Raw genomic sequence first — 27,843 nt, 5'->3', positions numbered from 1 at the left:
GAACAGTTCCTGCAGATTGGAGGGTGGCAACTGTAACCCCACTATTTAAAAAAGGAGGGAGAGAGAAAACGGAACTATCGACCAGTTAGCCTAACATCAGTAGCAGGGAAAATGCTAGAGTCTATTATAAAGGATGTGATAACAGGACACTTAGAAAATATCAACGGGATTAGACAAAGTCAGCATGGATTTATGAAAGGGAAATCATGTTTGACAAACCTGTAGTTTTTTGAGGATGTAACTGGTAGAATAGATAAGGGAGAACCAGTGGATGTGGTGTCTTTGGATTTTCAGAAGACCTTTGATAAAATCCCACATAAGAGGTTAGTGTGCAAAATTAAAGCACATGGGATTGGGGGTAATATACTGGCATGGATTGAAAATTGGTTAACAGACAGGAAACAGAGAGTAGGAATAAATGGGTCTTTTTGGGGTGGCAGGCGGTGACTAGTGGGGTACCGCAGGGATCAGTGCTGGAGCCCCAGCTATTCATAATATATATCAATGATTTGGATGAGGGAACCACATGTAATATTTCCAAGTTTGCTGACGACACAAAACTAGGTGGGATTGTGAGTTGTGAGAATGATGCAAAGAGACTTCAAGGCGATTTAGACAAATTGAGTGAGTGGGCAAATACATGGCAGATGCAGTATAACGTGGATAAATGTGAAGTTATCCACTTTGGTAGGAAAAACAGAAAGGCAGAGTATTACTTAAATGGTGATAGATTGGGAAATGTTGATGTACAAAGGGACCTGGGTGTCCTTGTACACCAGTCACTGAAAGGAAACATGCAGGTGCAGCAAGCAGTAAGGAAGGCACATGGTATGCTGGCCTTCATTGCAAGAGGATTTGAATACAGGAGCAAGGATATCTTACTAGTTATACAGGGCCTTGGTGAGACCACACCTGGAGTACTGTGTGCAGTTTTGGTCTCCTTACCTAAGGAAGGATATACTCGCCTTAGAGGGAGTGCAGCGAAGGTTCACCAGACTGATTCCTGGGTTGGCAGGACTGTCGTATGAGGAGAGATTGGGTCGACTAGGCCTGTATTCACCAGAGTTTAGAAGAATGAGAGGGGATCTCATTGAAACGTATAAAATTCTGACAGGGCTAGACAGGCCGGGTGCAGGGAGGATGTTTCCCCTGGCTGGGGGGGTCTAGAACGAGGGGTCACAGTCTCAAGATACAGGGTAGGACATTTAGGACTGAGATGAGAAATTTCTTCACTCAGAGGATGGTGAACCTGTGGAATTCTCGACCACAGAAGGCTGTGGAGGCCAAGTCACTGAATATATTTAAGAAGGAGATAGATAGATTTCTAGACACAAAAGGTGTCAAGGGGTATGGGGAGAGGGCGGGAATATGGTATTGAGATAGAGGATCAGCGATGATCATATTGAATGGCGGAGCAGGCTCGAAGGGCCGAATGGCCTACTCCTGCTACTATTTTTCTATGTTTCTAAATGTACCCCCACTATTTAAGAAAGGAGGGAGAGAGAAAACAGGGAACTACAGACCAGTTAGCCTGACATCAGTAGTAGGGAAAATGCTAGAATCTATTACAGGAAACTCTTTATTATCCGGCACCGACGGGACCGGCGTGGTGCTGGTTTATCAAAAAGTCCGGATTACAGAGAGGTATAGTTAAAAGGTACGAGAGCTCCGTACACAGCAACAAATCCAGGCTTCCCTGTTGCTTAGCAACATGTGCAGGAACTCAGGCCACAGACCAAGCGTCCCTGTTGCTTAGCAACAAGTGCAGGAACCCCGATTGCACAGCCACAGATCCAGGAATGGCCACTAATATGAAGTAAAACTTTCCTGAACCTACTCCTGAATTTTGCCGGTTAACAGAGGTTTCCGGTTATTTAGGTGCCGGTAAATCGAGAGTTTCCTGTATTAAGGACGTGGTAACAGGGCACTTAGAAAATAATAATAGGATTAGGCAGAGTCAACACGGATTTATGAAATGGAAATCGTGTTTGACAAACCTGTTCGTTTTTTGCGGTTGTAACCAACAGAATAGATAAAGGGGAACCAGTGGATGTGGTGTATTTGGATTTTCAGAAGGCATTGGATAAGATGCCACGTAAGAGGTTATTAAACAAAATTAGGGCTCATGGGATTGGGGGTAATATACGAGCATGGATTCAGGATTGGTTAATGGACATAAAACAGCGAGTAGGAATAAACGGGTCATTTTTGGGTTGGTAGGCTGTAACTAGTGGGGTACCACAAGGATCAGTGCTTGGGCCTCAGCTATTCACAATCTACAACAATGATTTGGATGAGGGGACCAGATGTAATATATTCAAGTTTACTGATGATACAAAGCTGGGTGGGAATGTAAGTTGTAAGGAGGATGTAGGAGGCTTCAAAGGGGTATAGACAGGCTAAGTGAGTGGGCAAGAACATGGCGAATGGAATATAATGTGGAGAAATGTGAAGTTATCCACTTTGGTAGGAAAAATAGAAAAGCAGAGTATTTTTTTAAATGGTGAGAAATTGGGAAATGTTGGTGTTCAGAGAGACATGAATGTCCTTGTACACGAATCACTGAAATTTAACATGCAGGTACAGCAAGCAATTAGGCAAACAATTGGCCTTTATTACAAGAGGATTTGAGTAGAAGAGTAAAGACATCTTACTGCAATTATATAGGGCCCTGGTGAGACCACACCTGGAGTATTGTGTACAGTTTTGGTCTCCTTACCTAAGGAAGGATATATTTGCCATAAAGGGAGTGCAACGAAGGTTCACCAGATTCCTGGGATGGGGAGATTGTCGTATGAGGAGAGATTGAGTAGACTAGGCCTATATTCTCTAGAGTTTAGAAGAATGAGACGTGATCTCATTGAAACATACAAAATTCTTACAGGGCTTGACAGGAAGGATGTTTCCCCTGGCTGGGGAGCCTAGAATCAGGGGTCACAGTCTCAGAATAAGGGGTCGGCCATTTAGGACTGAGATGAGGAGAAATTTCTTCACTCAGAGGGTGGTGAATCTTTGGAATTCTCTGCCCCAGAGGGCTGTGGAGGCTCAGTCGTTGAGTATATGCAAGACAGAAATCGATAGATTTTTGAATATTAAGGGAATCAAGGGATATGGGGATAGTGCAGGAAAGTGGAGATGAGGTGGAAGATCAGCCATGATCTTATTGAATGGCGGAGCAGGCTCGAGGGGCCAAATGGCCGACTCCTGCTCCTATTTCTTATGTACTTGTGTGAGCGACACTGACCATGCAAGACTTATTGCTCATCCCTAGTTGCAAGTCAACCACGTAGTGTTGGGCTAGACTAACCAAGGCTAGTATAGGAAAGTGGTGGGTCCCTCCCTGAAGGACGATCTGGTAACCTGGTGACTTTCACACTAAGCCATAAATTAGCCGATTTGCTGAATTCAGTTTCTCAACTTGCCTTGGCAGGGTGATGCACTCTCAACCTCTGGGTTACTGGTCCATTATCATTGGGCCATTGCATCCTTCGTTGACGTTGGTACCCCTGCCGTTTCTAATATGCGGTTAACTGCGGTACGGATTATGCCCGGGAAAGCAAAGTGCTAAGTCGGGTGCCCCAGGGATGCTTTATTATTTAGGCAGTGTGCTGGGTCCTGGTTTGGCAATCAAGTTGAGATGGTGGGTCTGTGTACAGGAGAAGTGACAACAGCCAGATTGCTGTAGGAGCTTCCAGAGGAGAGAATGTGAGACTGAGTCACCACCACTTGACAGTGGGAAACGTGAACACCTCTTCTCCATTGCAGTCAGCATCAGTTCCTCTCATTGCTGAGTTTTGATTGAATGTAGCATTCAGAGACATTGTTACAGTAACCTAACCGATATGACTAGATATTTTACAGGGCGACACTAAGCTGACGAGTCATTTCCATTTGGAACATTTATTTTCAGACAAGTGCCAGGGCTAAAAAATCTGATTCTGCTAACAGAAACGCAGACCCAAACAGCAAGATGGCTTGTTTTTTTTCACCTGTTCCCAACGTTTAATTCTCTGAATCAGCTTATTTTAAATTCTGGTTTCAGCTGGCAACCCGAACGGCAGATTCCTTTCCACGATGTTCGATTTCCACCACCAGCAGACTATCACAAAGACATTAACGAAGGTGATGATGTTGAGGTACGTGAATATCCACGAAGGTACAGTAATGTGTTGTATTGTCTTGGAGCTTCTACGAGTTATTGAAGGGTGCAACCATAAAGTTAACTTAATGGACATGAACACTACTCCAGCACCTACTTGACACTTTAAATTATGCCCTGGCTAACGTCAGTGTAAATCTTTTTAAAAACTATTTGTTAGGATTATTTGGCACACCTTTAATTTTCAGTAATCTGATCTGCACACTTGGGGCCACAAAATAGATAATTAGTAAGAGAAGGTCCCATTTTTAAGCTCACACTTCATAAGCATTTTAGAACAAAATCGATCTTTCCTACTGCTAACATAGTTCTTCAATTTCTCATTACTTAAATGAGATTACCCATACTCTATGTATTCGATCTATCTTGTGCTGAAGATTACACCAAATAACATGGGATCATAGAAATGTCATCACCGAATGGGGCCATTCCATCGTGCCCGTGCTGCTCTTCAACTGGAGATATTTACTGTAATCCTACTTCCCTGCCCTTTTGGTCCTTTTTTATTCAGTTTTAAAATATTTATCCAGTTTTTTTTAATGCAGCCTCCACCTCAATAGCCACTTGAGGCAAAGCAGAAAAAAATGTCTTGCGTTTTCTTGCAGTTAATCCAGAGTCCAAGTCTCGCTGCCGATTTGCCGACCAATCAGTGTTTCACTATTTACCCTCTCAAAACCTTTCTTAATCTTGGAAAAACTGTTGGATCCCCATAACCTGAGCTCCGATTTTTCAATAACTACAGGAAAAGTTCTGATATCCGGGACCGGCGTGTTGCCGATATATCAAAACTGCCGGACATGCAAAGTTAACGTTGAAGCATACGGAGATGAAAATCTCCATATTTGACAACAAACACTGTTGCTCAGCAACAGCTTGTAAACACTCGGCCCGTACCTTGGAAGCGTCTCTGAAGCTGTTGCTAAGCTACAAAGACGCTTTCCAGAGCCTGCCTGTTAAAAGAATGCTAGGAGAAGAAAAAAAACCTAACCAAAACGGCTGCTGATTTCTGCCGTTAGAGCGAGGTTTCCGGCCATACAACCTCCGGATAAACCAAAGTTTCCTGTATAACCTCTCATTCTTGGTATGATTCTAAGGATGGGGTGCCAAGAACTGCATTGGAATACTCCTAACTGTTGCCTGCCACTTGGGCACTGTTGGGCTTCAGGGACCACCTGAATTTTATCATTCAATGGCAGCCTTCTCTGGTCCTGGATTAGTTTCAGCTGCTCCAAGGACACTTCTTTTTCTCGGATGTTACTCCCATCCCCAAAATGGACCGTGCGAGTCAGAAGGGTTGGTTGGCGGGGGGGGGGGGGTTTGAATAAAATAGACTGTTAAAATGGGGGAAATATAGTTTAGAGGAGAATTGGGGTGAAGGAGGAAAAAAAGACAATAGGGCAGAAATGAAGTGTTTCAAAGATTTTATTCATTCTGGTTGGTAAAGCTATCCTTGGCAGTTTAATAGCTTTGTGTTTGTTTCTATGTCATGGCGTGTGAGCTGAAAACTTTAATTAAAAGAAAGTGTTTCCTCTGCACCTGCTAGCACTCAATTAACCGAAGATAATTAAAATAAATGTTTAAGAGAAATGCTATTTTTCGTTTCTCTCCCTTTTTTTTAACTTTTTACTTTTTATTTCCAGCTAGTATGCTGTGTTCTAATCATCTAAACTTCTTTCCATTTTCCAAGTTTGAAACACTTCATTCCTGAGAAAGCCGGGCTCATTGAGTCTCCCACCTGCCTATGCTAGCGTCTTGGTGCTGGAATACATTTCCTGGATAAACTCTTAAGATTTGCCCTCGTGCTTCTGGCTTCTGCATGAACAGTGACACTGGGATTCCACGGTGAAAGTTTTGAACTTTTACAGCGAAGGTTCCCAACTTTTCTATTAAGATGTCACCACAATTTTTAAAGTAATTAATTCCATGGGCGAACTGTGGGTCAAATTAACTCTTCTTTACCTGGACCAGTCATTGCAATTGGGCAAGCTCGACCAGTCATGTATGTACAGGTATTTCTGAAGTTTTTTTTTTCTTTGAGAAATTCTGTTTTGTAGCTCGCATGGATTTGTGAAAGGTAGGTCATGCCTGACAAACCTGATTGAATTTTTTGAAGAGGTGACTAAAGTCGTGGCTATGGGAATGTCTAGGGATGTTATTAATATGGACTTCCAGAAGACATTTGATAAAGTCCCACATAAGAGACTGTTAACTAAGGTAGAAGCCCACGGAATTGAGGGCAAATTATTGACCTGGTTAGGAAATTGGCTGAGCGGCAGGAGACGGTCAGTAGGGATAATGGGTAGGTACTCAAATTGGGAGGAGGTGACTCGTGGTGTCCCGCAGGGATCTGTATTGGGGCCTCAACTATTCATTGGGGCCTCAACTATTCACAGTATTTATTAATGACTTAGATGATGGCATAGAAAGTCAGATATCCAAATTTGCCAAAGACACAAAGATCGGTGCATTTGTAGGCAGTGTAGATGGAAGCAGAAAATTACAAAGAACATACGCCTATTTCTGTCTTGAATATATTCAATGACTCCGCCTCCACAGCTCTCTGGGGTAGAGAATTCCAAAGATTCACGATCCTCTGAGAGAAGAAATTCCTCCTCATCTCCGTCTTAAATGGGCGACCCCTTATCCTGAAACTATGCCCCAGTTCTAGATTCCCCGACGAGGGGAAACATCCTCTCAGCATCTACCCTGTCAAGCCCCCTCAGAATCTTATATGTTTCAATAAGATCACCTCTCATTCTTCTAAATGCCAATGAGTATAGGCTCAACCTTTCCTCATAAGACAACCCTTTCATCTCAGGAATCAACCTAGTTAACCTTCGCTGAACAGCCTCCAATGCAAGTATATCCCTCCTTAAATAAGGTCTCCAGGTGTGGTCTCACCACTGCCCTGTACAGTTGTAGCAAGTCTTCCCTGCTTTTATACTCCATCCCCTTTGCAATAAACACCAACATTCCATTTGCCTTCCTAATTACTTGCTGTACCTGCGTGCTAACTTTTTGTGTTTCATGTACAAGGTCACCCAGATCTATCTGTACCGCAGCATTCTGTAGTCCCTCTCCATTTAAATAATATTTTGCTCTTCTATTCTTCCTACCAAAGTGGATAACCTCACATTTTCCCACATTATACTCCATCTGCCAAATTTTTGCCCACTCACTTAACCTATCTATATCTCTTTGCGAACTCTTTGTGTCCTCCTCACAACTTGCTAACCCACCTATCTTTGTATCATCAGCAAATTTGGCTACAGTACACTCGGTCCCTTCATCCAAGTCATTAATGTAGATTGTAAATAGTTGAGGCCCCAGCACTGATCCCTGTGGCACCCCACTAGTTACAGTTTGCCAATCTGAAAATTACCCATTTACCCCGAATCTCTGTTTTCTGTTAGTTAGCCAATCCTCTATCCATGCTAATATATTACCCCCGATAAAGGGATATCGACAGATTAAGTGAATGGGCAAAACTGTGGCAAATGGACTTCAATGTAGGCAAATATGAGGTCATCCACTTTGAACCTGAAAAGGATAGAACAGGGTACTTTCTAAATGGTGAACGGCTAAAAACAGTAGAGGTCCAAAGAGACTTGAGGGTCCATGTACATCGATCATTAAAATGTCACGGACAGGTACAGGAAATAATCAAAAAGGCTCATGGAATGTTGGCCTTTATATCTGGAGGACTAGAATACAAGGGGGTCGAAGTTATGCAAAACCCTGGTTAGACCACACCTGGAGCACTGTGAGCAGTTCTGGGCACCACACCTTAGGAAGGATATATTGGCCTTGGAGGGAGTGCAGCGCAGGTTTACCAGAATGATACCTGGACTTCAAGGGTTAAATTATGAGGAGAGATTACACAAATTAGGGTTGTATTCCCTAGAATTTAGAAAGTTAAGGGGTCTTCTTCTTATCGTGTCCACGGACAGTCTATACATAGCCCAGCCAGAACTGGACACATTTTGCGCCTTCTTGTTGGATTCGGCAAGATCTGCAACAGTGCAGGGTTCCTCTAACGATGGGCATTGCAGGAGATGTTGCATAGTCTGTGCCTCAGTTCCACATTCACAAGTTGTCGGGCTGGTTGAATATCCCCATTTGCTTAGTGACACCTTAGTGATCTGATTGAAGTTTTCAAGATATTAAGGGGAACAGATAGGGTAGATAGAGAGAAACTATTTCCGCTGGTTGGGGATTCAAGGACTAGGGGGCAAAGTCTAAAAATTAGAGCCAGGCCTTTCAGGAGTGAAGTTAGGAAACACTTCTACACACAAAGGGTGATAGAAGTTTGGAACTCTCTAACGCAATTAGCAATTGATGCTGGATCAATTGTTAATTTTAAATTGGAGATTGCTATCTTTCTGTTAACCAAAGGTATTAAGGGATATGGAGTTAGGTCGCAGATCAGCCATGATCTCATTGAATGGTGGAGCAGGCTCGAGGGGCTGAATGGCCTACTCATGTTCCTATGTTGTAAAGATGCGTGGGTTAGAACAACCACAAATAGCATTTATATAACGCCTTTAACGTCACGGGCTGCTTCACAGGAGCATTATCAAACAAAATTTAACACCAAACCATATAAGGGGGTATTGGGGCAGCTGACCAATAGCTTGGTCAAAGAGCTACGTTTTGTGGGGCTTCTTAAATGAGGAGAGAGAGGTGGAGGGACATCCAGAGCTTGGGGTCGAGGCAGCTGAAGGCACCAATGGTGAAGCATTGAATATCGGGTATGTGTAAGAGGGTAGAATTGGAGGAGTGCAGAGATCAGGGGGCTGGAGGAGGTTACAGAGATAGGGATGGGCTATACATTGGGAAGTGCTGACAATAATCAAGGAAGCATAAGCATCAACATAGTTCCCGGTATGGATTCCCAGTGCAGATTGGTCTGATTTGAGCTGCTTTTAATTTTCTGACTACTGATATTTTAAAGGCCAGAAAATTGGGAATGAGACTCTGGTCAGGAGCAGAATCTAACATCTTCACTGCTGCAGCATTGTTTTGGTTCAAATTATTGCAGCTTGAGTTGATTTCTGCACTTAAAAGGAACATGGGGGTTATATGACTGAGATAGCAGCTGAACATTTAATACAACCAGTACCGATTTTATTAAATATAGAACCATGTTGAATATTTTGTGACTTTCATAATTTTCACAAGTTTTCCCTCCTAATGTATCAAACGTTGACTCGCTGTAACAATTAGTGCTTCAGATCTGGGCAGGGAGCCAAGTCTGAACGAGTGGAACAGTATTTAAGTCTTTGTACAATAAAAGTTTAGAAACCTGTATATCTGTCTACCTATTGCACATCAGGCATCTTATTTTTTTATCATGCATGCAAATTTCTGGGTTACCTGTCTTCTTTTTTTTATAAAAAGTTACTTCCTCCTGCTTTGTTCTAGGGATTTACAAGCACCTGCTAAACTTTCCAGCAATAGGGAGACCCTGGAACAGTTAGCCTGAATTGATCTCATGATATGCCTATGGAACATTTATCCCTTCGTGGCCTTGAAGGGCTGTATGGCTTACACTCGGCTCTATCTGAAGAGCAGAATAATACATTTTGCATTACCTAGTGTAATGCACAGTATATCTTCTGGAGAAGAAAATACGGGGTAGAATTTCCACTGGGTTCTCCCCGGGGGTGTCTACGGGAATGCCGGAGAAACTCGTGTACGTTTTCTTTGTACTGATAAACACTGGGGGGGGGAAGGGGACCTTTTTTATTTGTTTGTCACTGTTAACACCTAGCACTTCCAGTTTGCATGTAACGCGAGTCGGCTGCCTAATAAAGCTCCCTCTGTGCTAACACAATGCTTTAACTAGAGCAGCACTGTTACTGTACCATTGAACGTTTCCATTTTGCACACCAGCCATGCCTGTGCCTTTTGAGACTGCCAATTCATTTCGAAATATGGACAAAGCCATAGGTCTTCACACACAATCCCTGTTGATTTATTTAGTGAGCATAAGTCAGTGACCCTGATTATAGGGGAATAGTAGTCCCTTTGCATTTTTTCTTTTTTCTGGGTATGGACAAGGCTGCATTTGTTAACCTGAAATGGTGGTGGTATGCCACCATCTTGCGTAATTTGATTTTTTTCACAATTGAATGACTTGAGATATTGAGTTAAGTGCAGATGGGAAAACTGGAGTCCAGAGCAAGTCCTGATGGCAAATTCTCATCTTTGGTGGGCATTGGTGAATCTCTTGGGTTTTTAAAACAATATGGTGGCTCGTGTGGCCATTTTTCTGGTGCTGGCCCACAAATTACCATAGAATATGACAGCACAGAATGAGGCCAGTCAGTCCATCGTACCCATACCAGCTCTCCGAAAGAGCTGTCCAATTAGTCCCACTTTCCACATAGCACTGCAACATTTTCTTTTTCAAGTATATGGCTTACAACTGTAGGGATCGACCGATCCCCGACTAAAGTACTGAGGTCGAGTCAGTTCGATAAATAAACGAAGTTTAATTAAAACTAAAGAACAAAACAAAGGCATGCAGGAGCAACAGTAAACAGGTCTTTTCAGGCGCTGGTTTTACGAGGTCTGGATTGGGAACCTCCCACTCTCAGACGTCATGACGTCATCACGTTTCCCGCCGTTCGGGGCATCACGTGACCAATGTGATGATGTCATCGCGTTGATTCTGGGACTTATCCAGAAAGGCTATTTACATGCAGTAAACAAACGTAGGTGCTGTAGCACTCTGTTAAAGACAGTTATACATTTGTACAGGAGTCCATTGGTGGCTTTGCCACACAACCAGATTTATTCAATTCACTTGCACACCTTGTCATGATGGAATTATCAGGAAAGGATGAACAGGCTGGGTCTCTTTTCTCTTGAAAAAAGAAGGCTGAGGGGTGACCTAATAGAGGTCTTCAAAATTATGACAGGTTTTGATAGAGTGGATACAGAGAGAGTGTTTCCACTTGTGGGGAAGAGCAGCACGGTGGCATAGTGGTTAGCACTGTTGCCTCACAGCGCCAGGGACCCGGGTTCGAATCCGGCCTCGGGTGACTGTCTGTGTGGAGTTTGCACATTCTCCCCGTGTTTGCGTGGGTTTCCTCCGGGTGCTCCGGTTTCCTCCCACAGTCCAAAGATGTGCGGGTTAGGTTGATTGGCTATGATAAATTGACCCTTAGTGTTAGGGGGATTAAATCCGTGGGGTTACGGGGATAGAGTGGGATATGTGTTGGTGTAGGGGTTACGGGGATCGGGTGGGATATGTGTTGGTGTAGGGGTTACGGGGATCGGGTGGGATATGTGTCGGTGCAGGCTCGATGGGCCGAAATGGCCTCTATCTGCACTGTGGGGTTTCTGTGATTTCTGTGAACTAGAGGCCATCAATATAAGATAGTCACCAAGAAATCAAACAGGGAATTCAGGAGAAACTTCTTTACCCAGAGAGTGGTGAGAATGTGGAACTCGCTACCACAGGGAGTGGTTGAGGCGAATAGTATAGATGTATTTAAGGGGAGGCTGGACAAGCATATGAGGGAGAAGGGAACAGAGGGTTATGTTGATAGATTTAGATGAGGAAAGACGGGAGGAGACTCGAGTGGAGCATAAACGCCGGCATGGACTGGTTGGGCCGAATGGCCTGTTTCTGTGCCGTATATCCTATGTAATCCTATGAATTTGAAATCACAACCTCTGAGTTGCTAGTTCAGTACCGTAACTATACTCTACCAAGCCCATTTGCCACACAAGACATAGGGAAGGTCACTTGTTTCCAGTGATAAATTAGTACAATCCTGGAATATGATTTCCTCCAAACGTGCATTTAAAAATTCTAAGATTCTCTTATGGAATAAAAATGGAATTGTACTTAGTCACGATAAACCAGCAACTGTGAAAATTGTCATTTCTGCACTGCATTGGTGACCCCTCGGCACCTGGAGGTGAAAGAGCAGTCTGCTAATCCATTGCACCAAACCCCAGCAGGGATTGTTTTTAAGTGTTTAAAATCTTTTAAAATAAATCCATCTGTCAAAAAGTTTTGTATCTCGTGCTTGTCAGTAAGGGCAGAAAATGTCCATACAGTGTACGAAAATCTGTAAAGTGTGAGGCATGCTGATTTGATTGAGTGAATGGGACATTTGAACTAATTACAAATCACTATCTGCTTAAAGAAAGGCGCTCAATTGCTGTGTACTTTGCTTCTGTTCACTAAAACGCAACCAATAAATAAAAGGAACCAGTCAAATTTCTCGTATCTTTTCTCCTGTGGGGAGAAGGCCGGGACAGGGTACTGAGTTTGGATGATCAGCCATGATCTCATTGAATGGCGGAGCAGGCTCGAGGGGCCGAATGGCCTACTCCTGCTCCTATCCTCTATGTTTCTATGTGTCCCAGGAACAGACCTAAAATAGACTATACCTCCCAGACTTTGTGTGGTTTTTTTTGAGTGACCTCCGTGGCCACTGAGGAGTCGGCGGGCTCCCGATGGCTGTGACCAGGACCCCAGGATTTAGCCATCCTGCAGCAGAAACCCGGCAGCCATTCCAAGCCCAAGATGGTGGTGGAGGAGAGTCACAAAGCACAGTCGGGTGGCAGAGACAAGGGGATGGGGAAACCGTGACTGTCCTTCCTCATCCTAGGATTTCAATCAGTTGTAGCAGGTGGTATCAGAAGCACTGCCTCAATCATTGCCCCAATTCCAGCCCCAACTCATGCAGCTTTGCCCATTTCCTTCTCTAATCACTTTCTACGTTTCCAAACCTAATTCCCAGGCCCTACCTCAAGTTGACTTCTCATCCTTCTAGAATACCAAACCTGATTTCCCAGAACCCATATCCTACAAGCACTCCCGCTGTCCACTGTCATCCAAGAGTCAAAGCCAGGTCCCATCCCTGATTACTCCTACCAGTCTGACACCCCGCTTTCTCACCTGCATGTTCCTGGACAGCCTTTCCCGCCTGGTACCCACCCCTGATGCTGCCGACCATCTTGTTGGTTACCCTGTGCATTATAAAAGCCAAGATTAAAAATTGAGCACAGCAGTAAAGTATTACGTGCCAGTGCAATTGAGAGACTTGCACAAAAACTAAAGTGAGGAGATTCGGAGACACCTGGATAAATACAATAAGAAATGATTGGGAAGCGTGTAGGGATAGCGTGAAAAACAAAGACTGATAAATATTTGGAGAACAAGTGCCAATTGTTGAAGTTTTTTTTTTAGTTTTGCCTTGAGTAATGTCATGGGAGATCAACTCGTCTTTTTTTTTAAACAATGAACGAATTGTCTTTAGCAGTATTGCCACAATGCTTTCACAGCATATACTTGGACATTCAAAAAGGTGGAGGACTCCACCCCCTCCTTTGTTTTGTTTTCTGCATTAAGTACATTTCTGACTTTGTTAGTTTTGTAAATAATCTAAACTTTTATCAACTTGGAAAGTGCATCCAGTTTTTTGTCCTTTGCAAAACTTCTTTGTGATTTCCTGTCTAAAGCAGTGGTTGTAATTCTTTTCTCAGGTGTATTCTCGAGCAAATGAAAAAGAACCTTGCGGCTGGTGGTTGGCAAAAGTTAGAATGATGAAGGGTGAAGTAAGAAATTTGTTACGCTTATATATTCAGGTTTCAATGTTTAATATCATGATTAATTTCATTGATTACTTTCATTGATTACATTTTAATATTGCTGATTAGGTTCCAATTTTTTTTAAATCAAAGATTTGAAATTGCTGTAAAATATTTGTTTTATACAATTTCTTTTTTATTCTGCAGATACTGCATGTTAGGTTTTGCAAAAATGCATGTTTGAAATGACTTTAATTGCTGTTCCTCTATATTTTGTAAATTTGTTTTCATCCTGCATGTCATTTTCTGTGGACTTGTGGAATTAAATCCTCTTCATGCTACAAGCCGGCAGGAAATTGATACTGGTGGCACCTTCACGTGGGGAACTGCTTTCTTAAAGCTTTTATTTTGTCCACATTTTCACAAATCATTCCATGCAATGGATAGGTAGGTAGTGGAAACTGCTGTGTGGGTAGGCATGCTAGTTACTGATGACGGGTAGCGGTGGCCATTTAGTGCGAATTGAGTTAGTGGCGTACTGCCTGTCCTCCGTATTATAACTAAAAATTGGTCGAGTTGTCGGACTTGGGGCTGAGGTTTACACTTGGTTAATAAAATCATTCTCCTTTCTAATTTGACGTTTGCATTGGTTGGTTTGCAAAATGCTTGTCTAAAATTTGCATAGAAATGACTTCTAAAAGTAAACGGGAGTAACAGTGGAAAGTGATTGTGTTGAGGAAATAAAGTATCCCATGTTGCTCCTGATCTTTTATCAAGCTTTTTAGGGCCTGATGAGGCACAGGTTAGATGGCATATATTGGGTTAGGGTCCCAACAATGCATTCCAAATGTAACCTAGTACAGGAAACTCTTGATTTACCGGCACCTAAATAACCGGAAATCTCTTAACCGGCAAAATTCAGGAGTAGATTCAGGTAAGTTTTACTTCATATCAGTGGCCGTTCCTGGATCAGTGGCCCTGTAACTGGGGTTCCTGTACCTGTTGCATAGCAACAGGGACGCCTGGATCTTGTGGCTGGGGTTCCTGCACCTGTTGCATAGCAACAGGGACGCCTGGATCTGTGGCTCTCGTACCTTTTACAATACCTCTCTGTAATCCGGACTTTTTGATAAACCGGCACCACGCCGGTCCCGTCGGTGCTGGATAAAAAAGAGTTTCCTGTAGTTATGGTCTGCATTGAGCAGTACAGTAAGATGTTTCCCAGTCCCACATACAGTATTTTTGTGGAATCTTCAATTGTGATCACTAATTCTGATTTTGGTGTACAGTATTAGGTGGAAGTAAAGCACAAATTTAAAGAAATGTTTTTTTAAAAAGAAAAAAATTATTCAGTTTTATGTTATAGAATACGCTGTCTGTGATGCCACTTTCAATGAAATAGTCACAGTAGAACGACTACGACCTATCAACCCTAATAAGCCTGCAACAAAAAGCACATTTCACAAAATAAAACTTGACGTCCCAGATGACCTGAGACGTGCGTAAGTAAAATTTTGATTTGTTACTAACTAAACGTAAGAATTTAATGACTACTACATTAAATCTAGACTCTGTTGCAGTGTTTAATAAGCCTTAATGTATTTTGCAGTCTTAATAACTCACACTCAGTGTTTCCAATTGTGTATTTCAATTATTTCTAGATGTGCCAACGAATCTGCACATAAGGATTTTAAAAAGGCTATTGGCGCGTATTGTGTGTACTTTGATTCAGAAAGTAATCAACTAGTTGTTCTGGTATGTGTGGGATTTCCTTTCTTGGTGCTTTTTATCATGTTTTAATTTTTGAGTTTTATTGTACCAACTTGACCCTAACGCTGCACTTCTTTGCAAAAAACTCCAGTCCACCAGCGAAATGACAGCAAAGCGAGCAAGCATGCTGAGCGACATGCACTTCAGAAGCATTCGGACAAAGTTGACTCTGATGTTGCGGAACGAAGAGGCCAGCAAGCAGCTGGAGGTACGTTGCGTGGTTCAGCTTTTTTTTTTTAAGTGTTCCTTTCTCTGCCGATCTAATTTGGGGGAAAAGTCCAAAGTGAAAGCTTATTGTGAAAGACTGGCACGCAGGAGACAAAATGTTTCACAATGAAAAAAGTATTTTCTTCCTTATCGGGGTTACATAGAAACATAGAAGATAGGAGCAGGAGTAGGCCATTCGGCCCCTCGAGCCTGCTCCGCCATTCAATGCGATCATGGCTTATCATCCAAATTCAGTACCCTCTCCCTGCTTTCTCCCCATATCCCTTGATCCCCTTAGCCTTAAGAAATATATCTAACTCCTTCTTGAATATATTTAATGTATTGGCCTCCACGGCCTTCAGTGGTAGAGAATTCCACAGGTTCACCACTCTCTGGGTGAAGAAATTCCTCCTCATCTCAGTCCTAAATGGCTTACCCCTTATCCTTAGACTGTGACCCCTGGTTCTGGACTCCCCCTGCCATCGGGAACATCCTTCCTGCATCTAGTCTGTCTAGTCCTGTTAGAATTTTATAAGTTTTATAAGTGGTTAGCCTAACACCCCCCCCCCCCCAAGGTTATATAAAGCCTGCCAAATTATCATGGGAGAAATTACAAACTGGCCATCAGCAAATAGCAGCTTATTGATGACAGTGAACAGGCTTGTACTTCTGAACTGCACAAGGGTAACACATTGCACCTTTTTAAATATTGGGAGTGTGTGGGTGATAAATATACCTAGTGTTGAGCTAAGAATACTATCTACACTAGCTTGTAATTACATTATAAATCATGTCGCTGACAGTCCACTGAAATCCAGCATTGGTGCCATAAGATGACCTTTTTCTTTTAGTAATGAAAGGAAATGGGCATATTTCAACTCGTATAGTGCTTGTAATGGTAAAGGCAGGAGTTTAACACTGTTCTAATGTTCATGAAACATCTGTTAAGGGCATATATTCTATGCAGTTATATATGCCAAGTACCAGAATTCATCAACAATTTGTAAAAAAAAAAGAAACAAAACGCTACGTGAATATTTCCTTGTCACTTTTCATGTGCTGGTACTCAAAATGCTTATGTTGGCATGAAATATTGGTGCGTTTTTTAAAAATATGTTAAACTACCTTTTGGACATGTAATATTCTCTGCCCGTTATGTAATATTGCAGAATCTGCTCATAAGCTCCAGTACAGTACCTTGCATTTTTGCCAGCTTTTGTCTTCTCCCCCCCCCCCCCCCCAATTTTCTCTTCTGAAGCTACTGACTCATTCGGGTAGTACCGAGGGTCCTGGTAGCCCTGCGGGGTCTCACACAAGCGGCATTACTTTTCTTGTGTGAGCTTTGACGGCGATCATCAGTTCTGTTTGATCATGGGAGCATTACAGCTGAGACTGATCATGTACCCTCATCCAGTTTCCGCCAGGAATCTTTGGGAACCTTCAGAATCAGATCCCACTGCCACCCCAGCTGAGCTATGCACAGTACAGACCAGGAATCGTACCAAGGATCTTTAGTTTCACGCTTATCAACTGAGCAAAAAACAACCTGCATGGGAGCCCTGATTTACCCTTTTTAAAGAGATTGATATCACTGATGCTAAGTGTTATGGAACAGACATGCATTATAGGCTGTTGTTTGCTCCACTCTTTACTGAAGAAAAAATAAGGGGCACGTGGCTTCTCAAGAACTCCATGAATACAAATTTGTGCAAAATATTAAAAGATTTACATGTGGTGCACAACTTTCTTTTAAGTGTCGCACCTACTTCCTGTCATACTTTATTGATGGCAGCCCTAATGTTATAAAATTATATATCCTGCAACTCGCCTTGAGCAAAGCCATGGAGATCTTCTAGAATTTTAAAATTAGGCTTATGAAATGTTTAACCGGAAAGTTGCTTTCACATTTAGTAATTGATTACAACAGGAGCGACCACTTAATGAAGGTGTCGACTGTGATACAATTGCAGCAAACTAGGCAGTTACCACAGTATGTTGTATACAGATAATTATAAAAAAATGAGAGAAAAATGTAGTCAATCATTGGTTATATTTAATATTTAAAGTACACTTGATTTGTGCAAATGTGTTCAGGAATTTTGATAACCCACTTTAATTTCCAATCTGAGCAAAAAGATACTTGGTAGAAGTTGTGACAGGATAACTTCTGCTTTTGAAGACCTGCTTTGTTGTTAAAACAATTGTTGCTATAGCTTAAGATCCAGGCTGACCCTCCAGTTCTGAGGGACCACTGCACTGTCGGAGGTGCCGTCTTTCGGATGAGACGTTAAACCGAGGCCCCGTCTGCTCTCTCGGGTGAGCATAAAAGATCTCATGGCATTATTTTGAAGAAGAGCAGGGGAGTTTTCCCCGGTGCCCTGGCCAATATTTATCGCTCAATCAACATCACTGAAATGGATTATCTGGTCATTATCGCATTGCTGTTTGTGGGAGCTTGCTGTGCACAAATTGGCTGGCGCGTTAGCTACATTACAACAGTGACTACACTTCAAAAAAAGTACTTCATTGGCTGTAAAGCGCTTTGGGATGTCCGGTGGTCATGAAAGGCGCTATAGAAATGCAAGTCTTTCTCTTTTCTCTTTCTTACAAGGCAGGTTCCAATAAGATAATAACATTTACATTTTACTTTTGACATTGCTTGCTGCGCTGATGTACTTGAGAAACCTTGCACACCAATAATCTTGGGGACGAAATGCCCCACGTGGGAAACTTTTCGGACCAAATAACATGGAAACTGGAATTATATGTGCATCCAAGGGGGACAGAAGTTACAAAGCCACCTTCCAACATCGGGAGTGAGTGGATGATGGTGTTGAGTAATCAACTGAGATTTTCGAACCCAGTTAAGAGGCCACCTTCCAGTTTGCACATAAGAAGGTCTGTGGACCTGTTGCCGACATGCCCACCTCAGAGCCGCTGCTGAGAAGTTGGACATTTTTACCAAACCAAGCAACGTTGACACTGACATTTGTCCTCTGGGGGCTGACCTCATCCTTTCAGATGAAGAGCTGTACAGAAAGGAATCTTCTCCACCGAGGCAAATAGTCAAATACTGATCCGGCTGATATCTCGTTACGAAAGCATATCCATCAAAACAGCATAGGAAACATTACACAGTACATTAAAATTACAGGATACAATAAATCATCCAACACAGCTGAGCTACTTGTCACACAAGCAGCCGTACCCAATACATAAACTCACTGTTGCCCTATGCCTGAGCAGACATCTATTACTGAGGAAACAAGCAAGCGGCCGATGTGAACAACTGTATTGCCGCCTTTGCACGAGTGGAATTTGTGGCCTCTTAAGAGCAAACCATATACTTCTGAACAGGGGAGTATGTGTGTGTGAGGGTGCCCTTTTGTGTAATGCTTCCAGTAGCGCTACCACTGGTACAAACTTGAACATCCAACTGTGGACCTACAGATTACTCGCAGCGAATAGTGGAAGGATCAGCAGTAGCGCTTGCAGTATCAAGGAAAGCAATATCTTGAACAGTGTTTGTGGAGGGCTATTGTCCAGTGGAGCACCAGAAGAAATGTGGCCAGGATTACTTGACGTCATTGGTTCTGTTGTCTTTCCTCCTGAGGTGCCCTACTTTGGCGACTGTTGCTAAGTTATCTCCTCATGGCTGTACTGATTTTACACTAAGACAGAACAATTGTGTCTATAAGGTGAGCAAAACTCACTATATTCTTTTTTCACGATTATCTAGCCCTTACCAGATGTTTTCTTGAATAGTAGACTTCGCATCATACACCGCAGCAATCAGAGTAGAATAATGACCGATTTTATCAAGTCCTTGAATCAGCAAGACTTCCACTTCAGCCAGCTGTTGAGCCAGGATACTATAAATGTCAAGTGGAAGTCTCATCTCATGAGATACCATTATGTAAGGTAAACGTAGAGGTTTCTGGAGATAGTATCTATCCTGCCTAGCGCCTCTCTCCCAACATAGTGTGCCTGGTGCTGGTGTTGCACTACTCTCTATTTGAAGGTAAGCCCACTGATGACTACCTCCCACTATGAGCCTCTGCTCTAGGATGCCTTCACTAGCCTCTTCAAACCACCTTTAACTTGTGTAGATTCTAACTCCTCCATTCTCCAAGTGCTTCTGTGTTGCTGACTCATTAGGTTGTGAAGGTCCAGGTGGCTCTGCCTCTGTGTTGGGTGCCTGGTACAGTAGTGGTGCCTCTTCAGGTGTAGTGTGCCCTGGAATCTAGATGGCCCTGTCAGGTCTTAGGAGGGAACACAAGGTTAAATAGTTGGTTGCTGTGTATGAAATTCCAAAATATTGCTTGTGTGTGCCATATCCATAAAGATGCGATTGTCTCTACGTCTCTTTAGTAATGGGCATGGGAAAAGCATAATGTGAGACGATAGTTACTGACCCAAGTTATTGATGTGTGGACCCATTTTGACTTCTGTCACCCTATCCACACTCTTCAGGCCAAACAAGAGTCTGGATTCCATGACTGCTTCAAGTCCACATTTAACTTTCCAGTACCACCCATAATCTTGCTTGCCTGTTGATTTGAAAGCTAGATTTTTGTTTTTGCCTTGCTGCTGGTTTGGCGTGTAATCTCTTCCCAAGCTTGTGGATTTACACATGTGCGCCAGAGCCAAGTTGTGCTGCCCTCCTCGCTAATACTATTTGTATAATCAAATTCACTTCTGATTAAAATGTGTGATTTTTATGGACTTTTTTTCTAGCACTGGCTCTAAATTCTCCATTCAGCACATCTATATTGTCTCTTGCTTGGAGCCGAGGGACTCATTTCCTACTCGTTGTGGCAGTAAACGGCTGATCACTGCCAAACTGCAATAATTACTGCTCCACCGTGCTTCAGAACTGTTAAACTTGGTGAATAAGATCACTGCTGCAGAAACATTGACACTTCCACTTTTCACCTCTTCGTTGCATTGCATTGATGTGCTAACATTCAAGACCAATATCTCTGAGCTGCAGAATTTTACTTCTTTGTAATCATTCATCCAAACAGTTAGAAGCGATTTCAAATATTGATATTTATTTTATGCCTTCTCTTGTTGTGCAAGCACTTTGGTACAGTAAACAATGTGGAAGGTATCACTTACAATCTTGCATTGTTTTAGTGTAAAATACTATTGAGAAAAAGTATCCAAAGGGCTTTGACAATGAGTATAAAGAACTTGAAAAGAATTCATTGAAACTGGGTGGCAGTGGAAGTGATGGGGGTCTGAAGAGGATTTGGGTCAACAGAGTTCAGGGTTAGTTGAATTTTTTTTAAAGGGTGGAAGCAAGGACGCCAGTGAGGAGAGTATTGGTCAGTCAGTCCTCAGGATGGTGGTGAGGCTGGGGGTCTCGGCAAACTCGGGAGTGAGGTAGGGGTGTAGTGGGCAGCTGTTGCAGAGGTGCAGGTCTTTGAGACTGACTGGATGTGGGCTAGAAACCTCAGCGCAGGGTCAAAGAGAATGCTGAAATCGTACACCACCTCGTTCAGCCCAAGTGAGCAGCCAGGGGCATAGGTCCCGGTGAGAAGCAGCGAGACACCTTGAGGGTAATTTGCCACCCGCTATACACCCGCCCCTTTTTTTTTCTATGAAAAATCAGGCTGGGTGTACAACAGGCAGTTCATCCGATATCTCCCACTTTACACCATCGCCGAAGTTAAAATTAACCTCAGTTTTGCCGATTGCTGAGCTGCAATATGTTTTGATTCATCCAGGATTTGATGTCAAGTGGGCATTTGAACATTACAACAGCAAAACTACTTTACCCAGAGAGCGGTTAGAATGTGGAACCTGTAGTTGAGATGCATTTAAGGGGAAACTAGATAGGTACATGAGAGAGAAAGGGATAGTAGCACCTATGCTGGTAGGGTGGGAGGAGGCTCGTGTGGAGCATAAACACTGGCATAGACCAGTTGACCAAATGGCCTGTTTCTGTGCTGTAAATTCTATGTAATAACTGGAGTCAGAGAAGGTTCTGGGGCCTGTCTCAAATTCTGATTTTTTTTTTGTCACTTCATTTGGTGCATTTTCAAGCAGTTTGAAGCAGACATAATGGTGAATCACATATATGTGGTAATCTAGTATTAACAAAATAATATACTGATTCTTTGACTCTGTTTCCAGTTATTTCATGTCTCTGGCCTCTTTCCCCAAATTCCCAATTTCTCTTGCTGCTTTTCCTTCTAGATGAATCTAATTTGCTATATTTCTGATGTACTGCCACTCACTCCTTTCTAACTACATTTTTGTTAGACTGTATCTGTCTTGCTACTTATTCATCACAAGGTTTTGTTTTCTTTTACCTTTTCAGACTCCTAACTCTCAAATCCCTGCTGGTAATCTTTACTTCTCTGCTAACCTGCACTCCTTTTCCGTCCCCCTCCTCAACGACTGCAAGTTTTTAAAAACTGTTATGGAACAACGTAGTTCTGGGATTGATGCTGAATCAAAAATTGGGTGGGGGCGGGAGGGAGGAAACACTCATTTCCCAGTACTAACATCCCTCTTTTGGATAAAGACAAAAAAAACTGTCTGTTTACCTTTACTCATAATTCTTAGCAGGACTATACGTTTCCTGACCAGCAGAATAAGATGTCGCTGAGAAAAGATTACTATTTAATGCAGAGAAAAGTGAGTAATGCACTATGTAAAGTTAGATTCTAGTTAAAAGTTTTTTTTCGTTGCAACTTGTAGCTGGAGACTGGATTCAAAACCCAAATCTTTGTTGCTACTTGCTACTGTTGGCAGCTTACTTCAACTGAAAAGTTGGGAATAAACGGCAGGTTCCTTTTATTTGTTTTGCCATAACAATTTGCCAAGATGAATGCTGTTGGATGATGGCTGCAGCGCCTCCAGTGATGCTATGCCTGCTGTGCTTGTTTACATTTGTTTAGAGCTCTCGGCAGCTTGCGTCCCGCTTCCACGAGCAGTTCGTTGTACGAGAAGACCTCATGGGCCTCGCCATCGGCACGCACGGAGCCAACATCCAGCAAGCTAGGAAAGTGCCGGGCGTCACTGCAATCGAACTGGATGAAGAGACTTGCACTTTCCACATCTACGGTGAGGTGGGTTCCTTCAGAATACTGTTATGAATGGACGCGTGTGTGTGTGTTTAATATTAACACGGGCATAACTGCTGAGTTTCATTTATTTCAATAAATTCAACACAGCTGTTTCAATTGAAGAACACGGTGAAAGGATAAAGCCATTTTTCATTGGCGCAAATATATTATGATTTTAAATACCAGTATAGCTGGGGTTTCCGCGCTCTTCGTCTTTATTGGTGCATGTCATGGATCTTCAGCAGCCATGTAATAATGTTTAAATGGGATGAGGAGAGATTGAGTAGAGTGGGCCTATATTTTCTGGAGGGTAGATGTTGAGAGGCTGTTTCCCCTGGCTGGAGAGATTAGAACTAGGAGCCATAGTCTCAGGATAAGGGTTCAGCCATTTAGGACTGAGATGAAGAGGAATTACTTCACTCAAAGGGTTGTGAATCTTTGAAATTCTCTACAAGAGGGCTGTGGATGCTCAGTCGTTGAGTATATTCAAGCCTGAAATCGATAGATTTTTGGGCACTAAGGGGATCAAGGGATATGAGGATAGGGCGGGAAAGTGGAGTTGAGTTAGAAGATCAGCCATGATCTTATAGAATGGCGGAGCAGACTCGAGGGGCTGTATGGCCGACTCCTGCTCCTAATTCTTACGTTCTTTAATCCATATTTCCATTCGATTACATACATGTCAAGATACTGATATTAACAGATTTTCGTGTTTGGAGTTGGGGGCCTATTCACCAGTGTTGGGAGCAGCCCAATTCAACCTCCAGGCCAAAACATTCAAAACCATTCTAAATGCATTCTAACTGGCCTTGCTGTTTTGTGTTAATATGGCCTATTGAACAGATGGAGCAAGCTTGGGGGGAGTACTCTGAATAGAAAGTATTAATGTGTCTGTGTTTTATATTTGAACTTGCCTACCTTCATTGGCCAAATTCTCACAGCTCTTGTTTGCATTGTTAATTTTTTTAATTGTTTGTTCATGGGATGTGTGTGACGCTGGCAAGTCTACCTTTTTTGCCTATGCTTAGTTTCTCCACGAAGGTGGTGGTGGACCTTCTTCAACCGCTGCTGTCCTTGTGGCGATGGTGTTCAAAAGAGATGAAGATGTGTGTCAAAGTCAGGATGGTGTGTGATTTGCAGGGGGCTTTGGCTATGATTGCACTCCCACTGATATTGCTGCTCTTGTCCTTCTTGGTGGCGGAGGTCGCAGCGAAGGGAGGGGCTGTTGAAGTAAACTTGATGTAGCAGTGCGGGGCACCATGTCGGGGAAATGGGGGGTGGGGGGGGTGGTTAAGACTAATGAGACTTCTCTAGTCCAACAACATGAAGCCTTGGCAGATCGTCAGGTTGCAGAAGTCTACAACCCTCCGACCCTTTGAGTGAAGATTGAAGCATGGTGGCAGGGAGCAACTTGGATTTTGTGTTACTTCTTTTCAAAGCGCTTACTCCTGTGTAGCATGATGTAATTTTTAAGCAATGCAGTGGTTGAATAACCACAAGTAGAATACTTCATAAATAAAAACTGAACATTGTGGAAATACACAGATCAGTCAGCACTTCAAAAAAAACTAAGCTAACATTTGGGTTGTAGACCCTTTTGTCAAAATCTTTCAGTTACCATCTGACCTGAAAACGAAAGATTGGAGCTCTATAAGGGAATGGATTGTGAAGTTAATAACATTAGTGTAGGATTACATTTCAGTTTGACGTGTAGACATTTCTAAAATAATCAGCATAGCAAGTAAATATAGTCTGTTTCTATGAGTAAGTGTGACCTAAGGAAAAATGTGAAAGCACTAGGCCTGACTAGAAAAGAGATAATGTAACAAAAGATATTGCAGTTTGGTTCAGTTAGGACCAATGTTCCTGTTAATTTTTTTGGGGGTGCGCGACCCTTTAAGGGACTGCGCAACCCATTCAAAATTCCACGCATGCGTGGTTTTTCCTGTTGATAAGTCAGCTGCACGGGAGGTCCAGGGCGCTGTGTGGCCGCGCAGATTAAAGGGAACATTGGTTAGGACTAATTGTTTCTCTAGCTAAGCTTCAGGTTACTGATTTCATTTCTTCCCTGGTCATGACAATGTGAATATGAGCAGGCACCAGATAAAACTTTAAATTCTTCCATCATTGGCACATTGTGAGAAAAATTGCCCTTCAATCTCATGTTGCTGTACATTATACACAATGAATAAAAGGCAAGTATCATTGGCTAAATTGGTAGCACTCTTGCCTCTGAGCCAGAAGGTTGTGGGTTTAAGCCCCATTCCAGGATTTGAGCACCTAATCTAGGTTGTCACATCAGTGTAGGGCTGGTTGAGTGCTGCATTATCAGAGGTGCTGCCCATCCAATGAAGCATGCAACTAAGATCTGGTCTTGCCTGTTCAGGTAGATGTTGAAGATTCTGTGGTACTACAGGAAACTTTGGTTTATCCGGAGGTTAACTGTCCGGAATGCTCGAGCCACTGGGAAAAATCAGGAGCCGTTTCGTTAGGTTTTTTTTCTTTTTGTTGCTTTTTTCTCTCAACAGTCAAGCTCTGCAAGGTCTCGCTGAAGCTGTTACTAAGCTGCAGAGACGCTTGCAAGGTATGGCCGACTGTTTAGAAGCAGGGTTTGTTGCCAGATACGGAGCTCAAAATCTCCGTATGTTTCAACATTAGCGCTGGTTTGTCCAGCAGTTTTGATGGGACAGCAACAGCTCGGTCCCGTCGGTGCCGGATAGCACAAAGTTTCCTGTATTTTAAAAACAGGCAGGGGGTTCCTCTGGTGTCTTAGCTAACATTCAGTCAGCACTGCCAAAAACTTGATCATTTATCCCATTGCTGTTGTGGAATCCAAAATGGCGACAGTGTTGCCTACAACACTCCCACTACCTTGACATGTTTCAGAGGGATGTGATGAGGCACTATATAAATGCAAGTCTTTTATTTGTCTTTTTTGTCCGTTGTTTGTTTTTCCTGTGTGCCAATACATTTTTACTTCAATGATGTAAGTAAATCGCCTGGGATGTGCACATTGAGGCCAGTAGATTTTCCCAGTTATTTGTGATGCAACATATAAATTAGGGGGGAGGGAAAAGAGAAATGGGAGGGGGGGGGGGATTTTAAAAACTATGCACACAAACAAGTGATCTCCCCAGTGGTTGATTTTGTGTTTGTATTGGTGACTTCTTCAGTATCTTGCTGTTGAACATTGTTGATCCAGTTTTTCGGAACTCATTTTTGTCAGGGCGCATACTGCAACCTTTATAGTTTGTTTTTTTAATGCAGCGTTTAATATTGCTTCCCTTGATGAATAGTCTCTGGATCTTTCCTGAAAAGAGCATTGAAACTCAATTCTCTCTGATTCCCTGTTGGATTAAACTTGGCTCGTGATTTTGTGTATTCCTCCATTCAAACCATTGTGCTCTTGTAAATTGAAGTTACTTGTGTGGAGAAGTATGATCCTAGTCAATGTTCCCTCTGAATTGTCTTTGTTGTTCGCAGCCTGTTTATTTCAATTGTCGGTCCCTTTAAATTTCTGCGCATGCGCAGTATTTCAAATGGAAAAGCGCTTGAGCGGCCTGCACGGGACCTTGCAGATTACTGCGCGGCTACGCACGCGTGCAGCTTCGCGGGAACATTGATCCTAGTTGCCTTGATCTTAAGAGTGTTGATAAACTACAGGCAGTTTTGGTTGGTGAGCTCTGCTGTATTTGCAGTGAATATGCTTTGTTTCAGGTTCCCACCTAAGCTAGTCTCCAACAGAAAGTTACTGTTTACCCATCTCTGCATGAATTGGCAATGGAGTATATACAGGTTGACTATCCCTTATCCGAAAACCTTGGGACCAGCTGTGTTTCGGTTTTCGGAAATTTTCGGATTTCAGAAGCTATTATTTCAGACTGGGAAACTCTGAACATTAAATTAATTTGGTAATTAGTATTTGTATTTAATATAAATTTTAAAAGTTCAGGCTACCTCTTGCGACTGTTCCGTGTCTCATTCCCCTTCCTGCTTCTCTGAATTCCTTGACTTAGCGGGGGTCTGGGGCTCGACTGCCGCCGCCAGTTGTGGGAAAGCCGGATATCGGCTGACTCCTACGCTAAGCTGGTCCGCAAATCAGGTCGGCGGAGGGGGGGGGGTGGGGGGAGAACAAATTATATCGGACGGGCCGCTGCAGCTATCGGACGGGCCGCTGTATTGTTGGGTTCACTCTCCCGGTACCTCCTTCACACTGCCCGGCTCGGCCTGCAATCTCCTACCCAGTAGGGAACTCTGTGACCCTCTGCCCTGCTCACAGGGAAAGGCAGAGCTCCCTCAGTCACACTTAACATCGAGAGCAAAGGCCGGCGTGTCGACAATCTGCAGGAATTCTTGTTCTGGGCCCCGGAGGACCACTCCTGTCATGTTTTGCGCCACTCGGGTCATGTCGTGCGCACGACTTACGCTTAACGAAAAAACTTTCGGTTTTCAGAGGTTTTCGGTAGTTCGGATAAAGGATAGTCTACCTGTATACCATTTTGTAGATACTGAAATGTCTTTATCCTTTTACATTTTCAGTTTATAAATGTAGCCTTTTTGGGACGTGTGCACAGGGGCTGTAGTCTCATCGGAAGGTACTGGACAAACGGTTGAATTAATATATTTTATTTGGCTAAACTCTAGTAGGTGTGAAACATTTGGATAACAAGTATTATTCCATTAGGTCTTGAATTTGTTAATCTAATGAGTTTGTGAACAATATTTGGAGATTCAGTACTTTCTTGCACCTAATTCTTCATTATGGATATTTCACCTAAGGGCGATTTACAACTTAGTGATTGTGTTTTGATTGCAGGAGTTTTGTCTAGATCAGAAAGTCTTGCTATTTTCACCCCTCTTAGTGTGGCTGGTTTAGAATCGTATGCTATGTGGAGGAAGAGAGGGAGTTTTTCCAATCTTGTAAGGTCTCCCCTGTTCTGTGAATGAAAGCGCTCCCCATGTAGTGACGCCACGCTGCCCTTAATCCCTCTCCTATATTTATATCTGTACATAGTTAAGTTTAATATATTTTTATCTTCCTCCTCTGGGAAAGAGCTGATTCACCTTTAAACA

General features: G+C 42.8%; 1 protein-coding gene across 8 annotated transcripts in view; it reads left to right on the top strand.

Annotated features, from left to right (window-relative positions):
- Positions 1 to 27,843, top strand: part of fmr1 (fragile X messenger ribonucleoprotein 1) — an 80,639-nt gene that overhangs the window by 19,820 nt on the left and 32,976 nt on the right. For 4 of the 8 annotated variants that reach the window (XM_086002021.1, XM_086002002.1, XM_086002052.1 and 1 more), the window contains exons 3-9: positions 4,043 to 4,136; positions 13,670 to 13,741; positions 15,068 to 15,216; positions 15,376 to 15,469; positions 15,576 to 15,692; positions 22,268 to 22,339; positions 22,603 to 22,773. In XM_086002021.1, the coding sequence (XP_085858147.1) occupies positions 4,043 to 4,136; positions 13,670 to 13,741; positions 15,068 to 15,216; positions 15,376 to 15,469; positions 15,576 to 15,692; positions 22,268 to 22,339; positions 22,603 to 22,773 (769 nt within the window). The remainder of the gene's footprint in view (positions 1 to 4,042; positions 4,137 to 13,669; positions 13,742 to 15,067; positions 15,217 to 15,375; positions 15,470 to 15,575; positions 15,693 to 22,267; positions 22,340 to 22,602; positions 22,774 to 27,843) is intronic. The other 4 variants (XM_086002035.1, XM_086002026.1, XM_086002011.1 and 1 more) reach the window with 3 other exon arrangements.

Source organism: Somniosus microcephalus, chromosome 1 (assembly GCF_052327205.1).
Source record: "Somniosus microcephalus isolate GS21.2 chromosome 1, FLI_Smic_1.0, whole genome shotgun sequence".
Taxonomy (NCBI): domain Eukaryota; kingdom Metazoa; phylum Chordata; class Chondrichthyes; order Squaliformes; family Somniosidae; genus Somniosus; species Somniosus microcephalus.
This window is presented reverse-complemented; position numbering and strand designations above follow the sequence as displayed.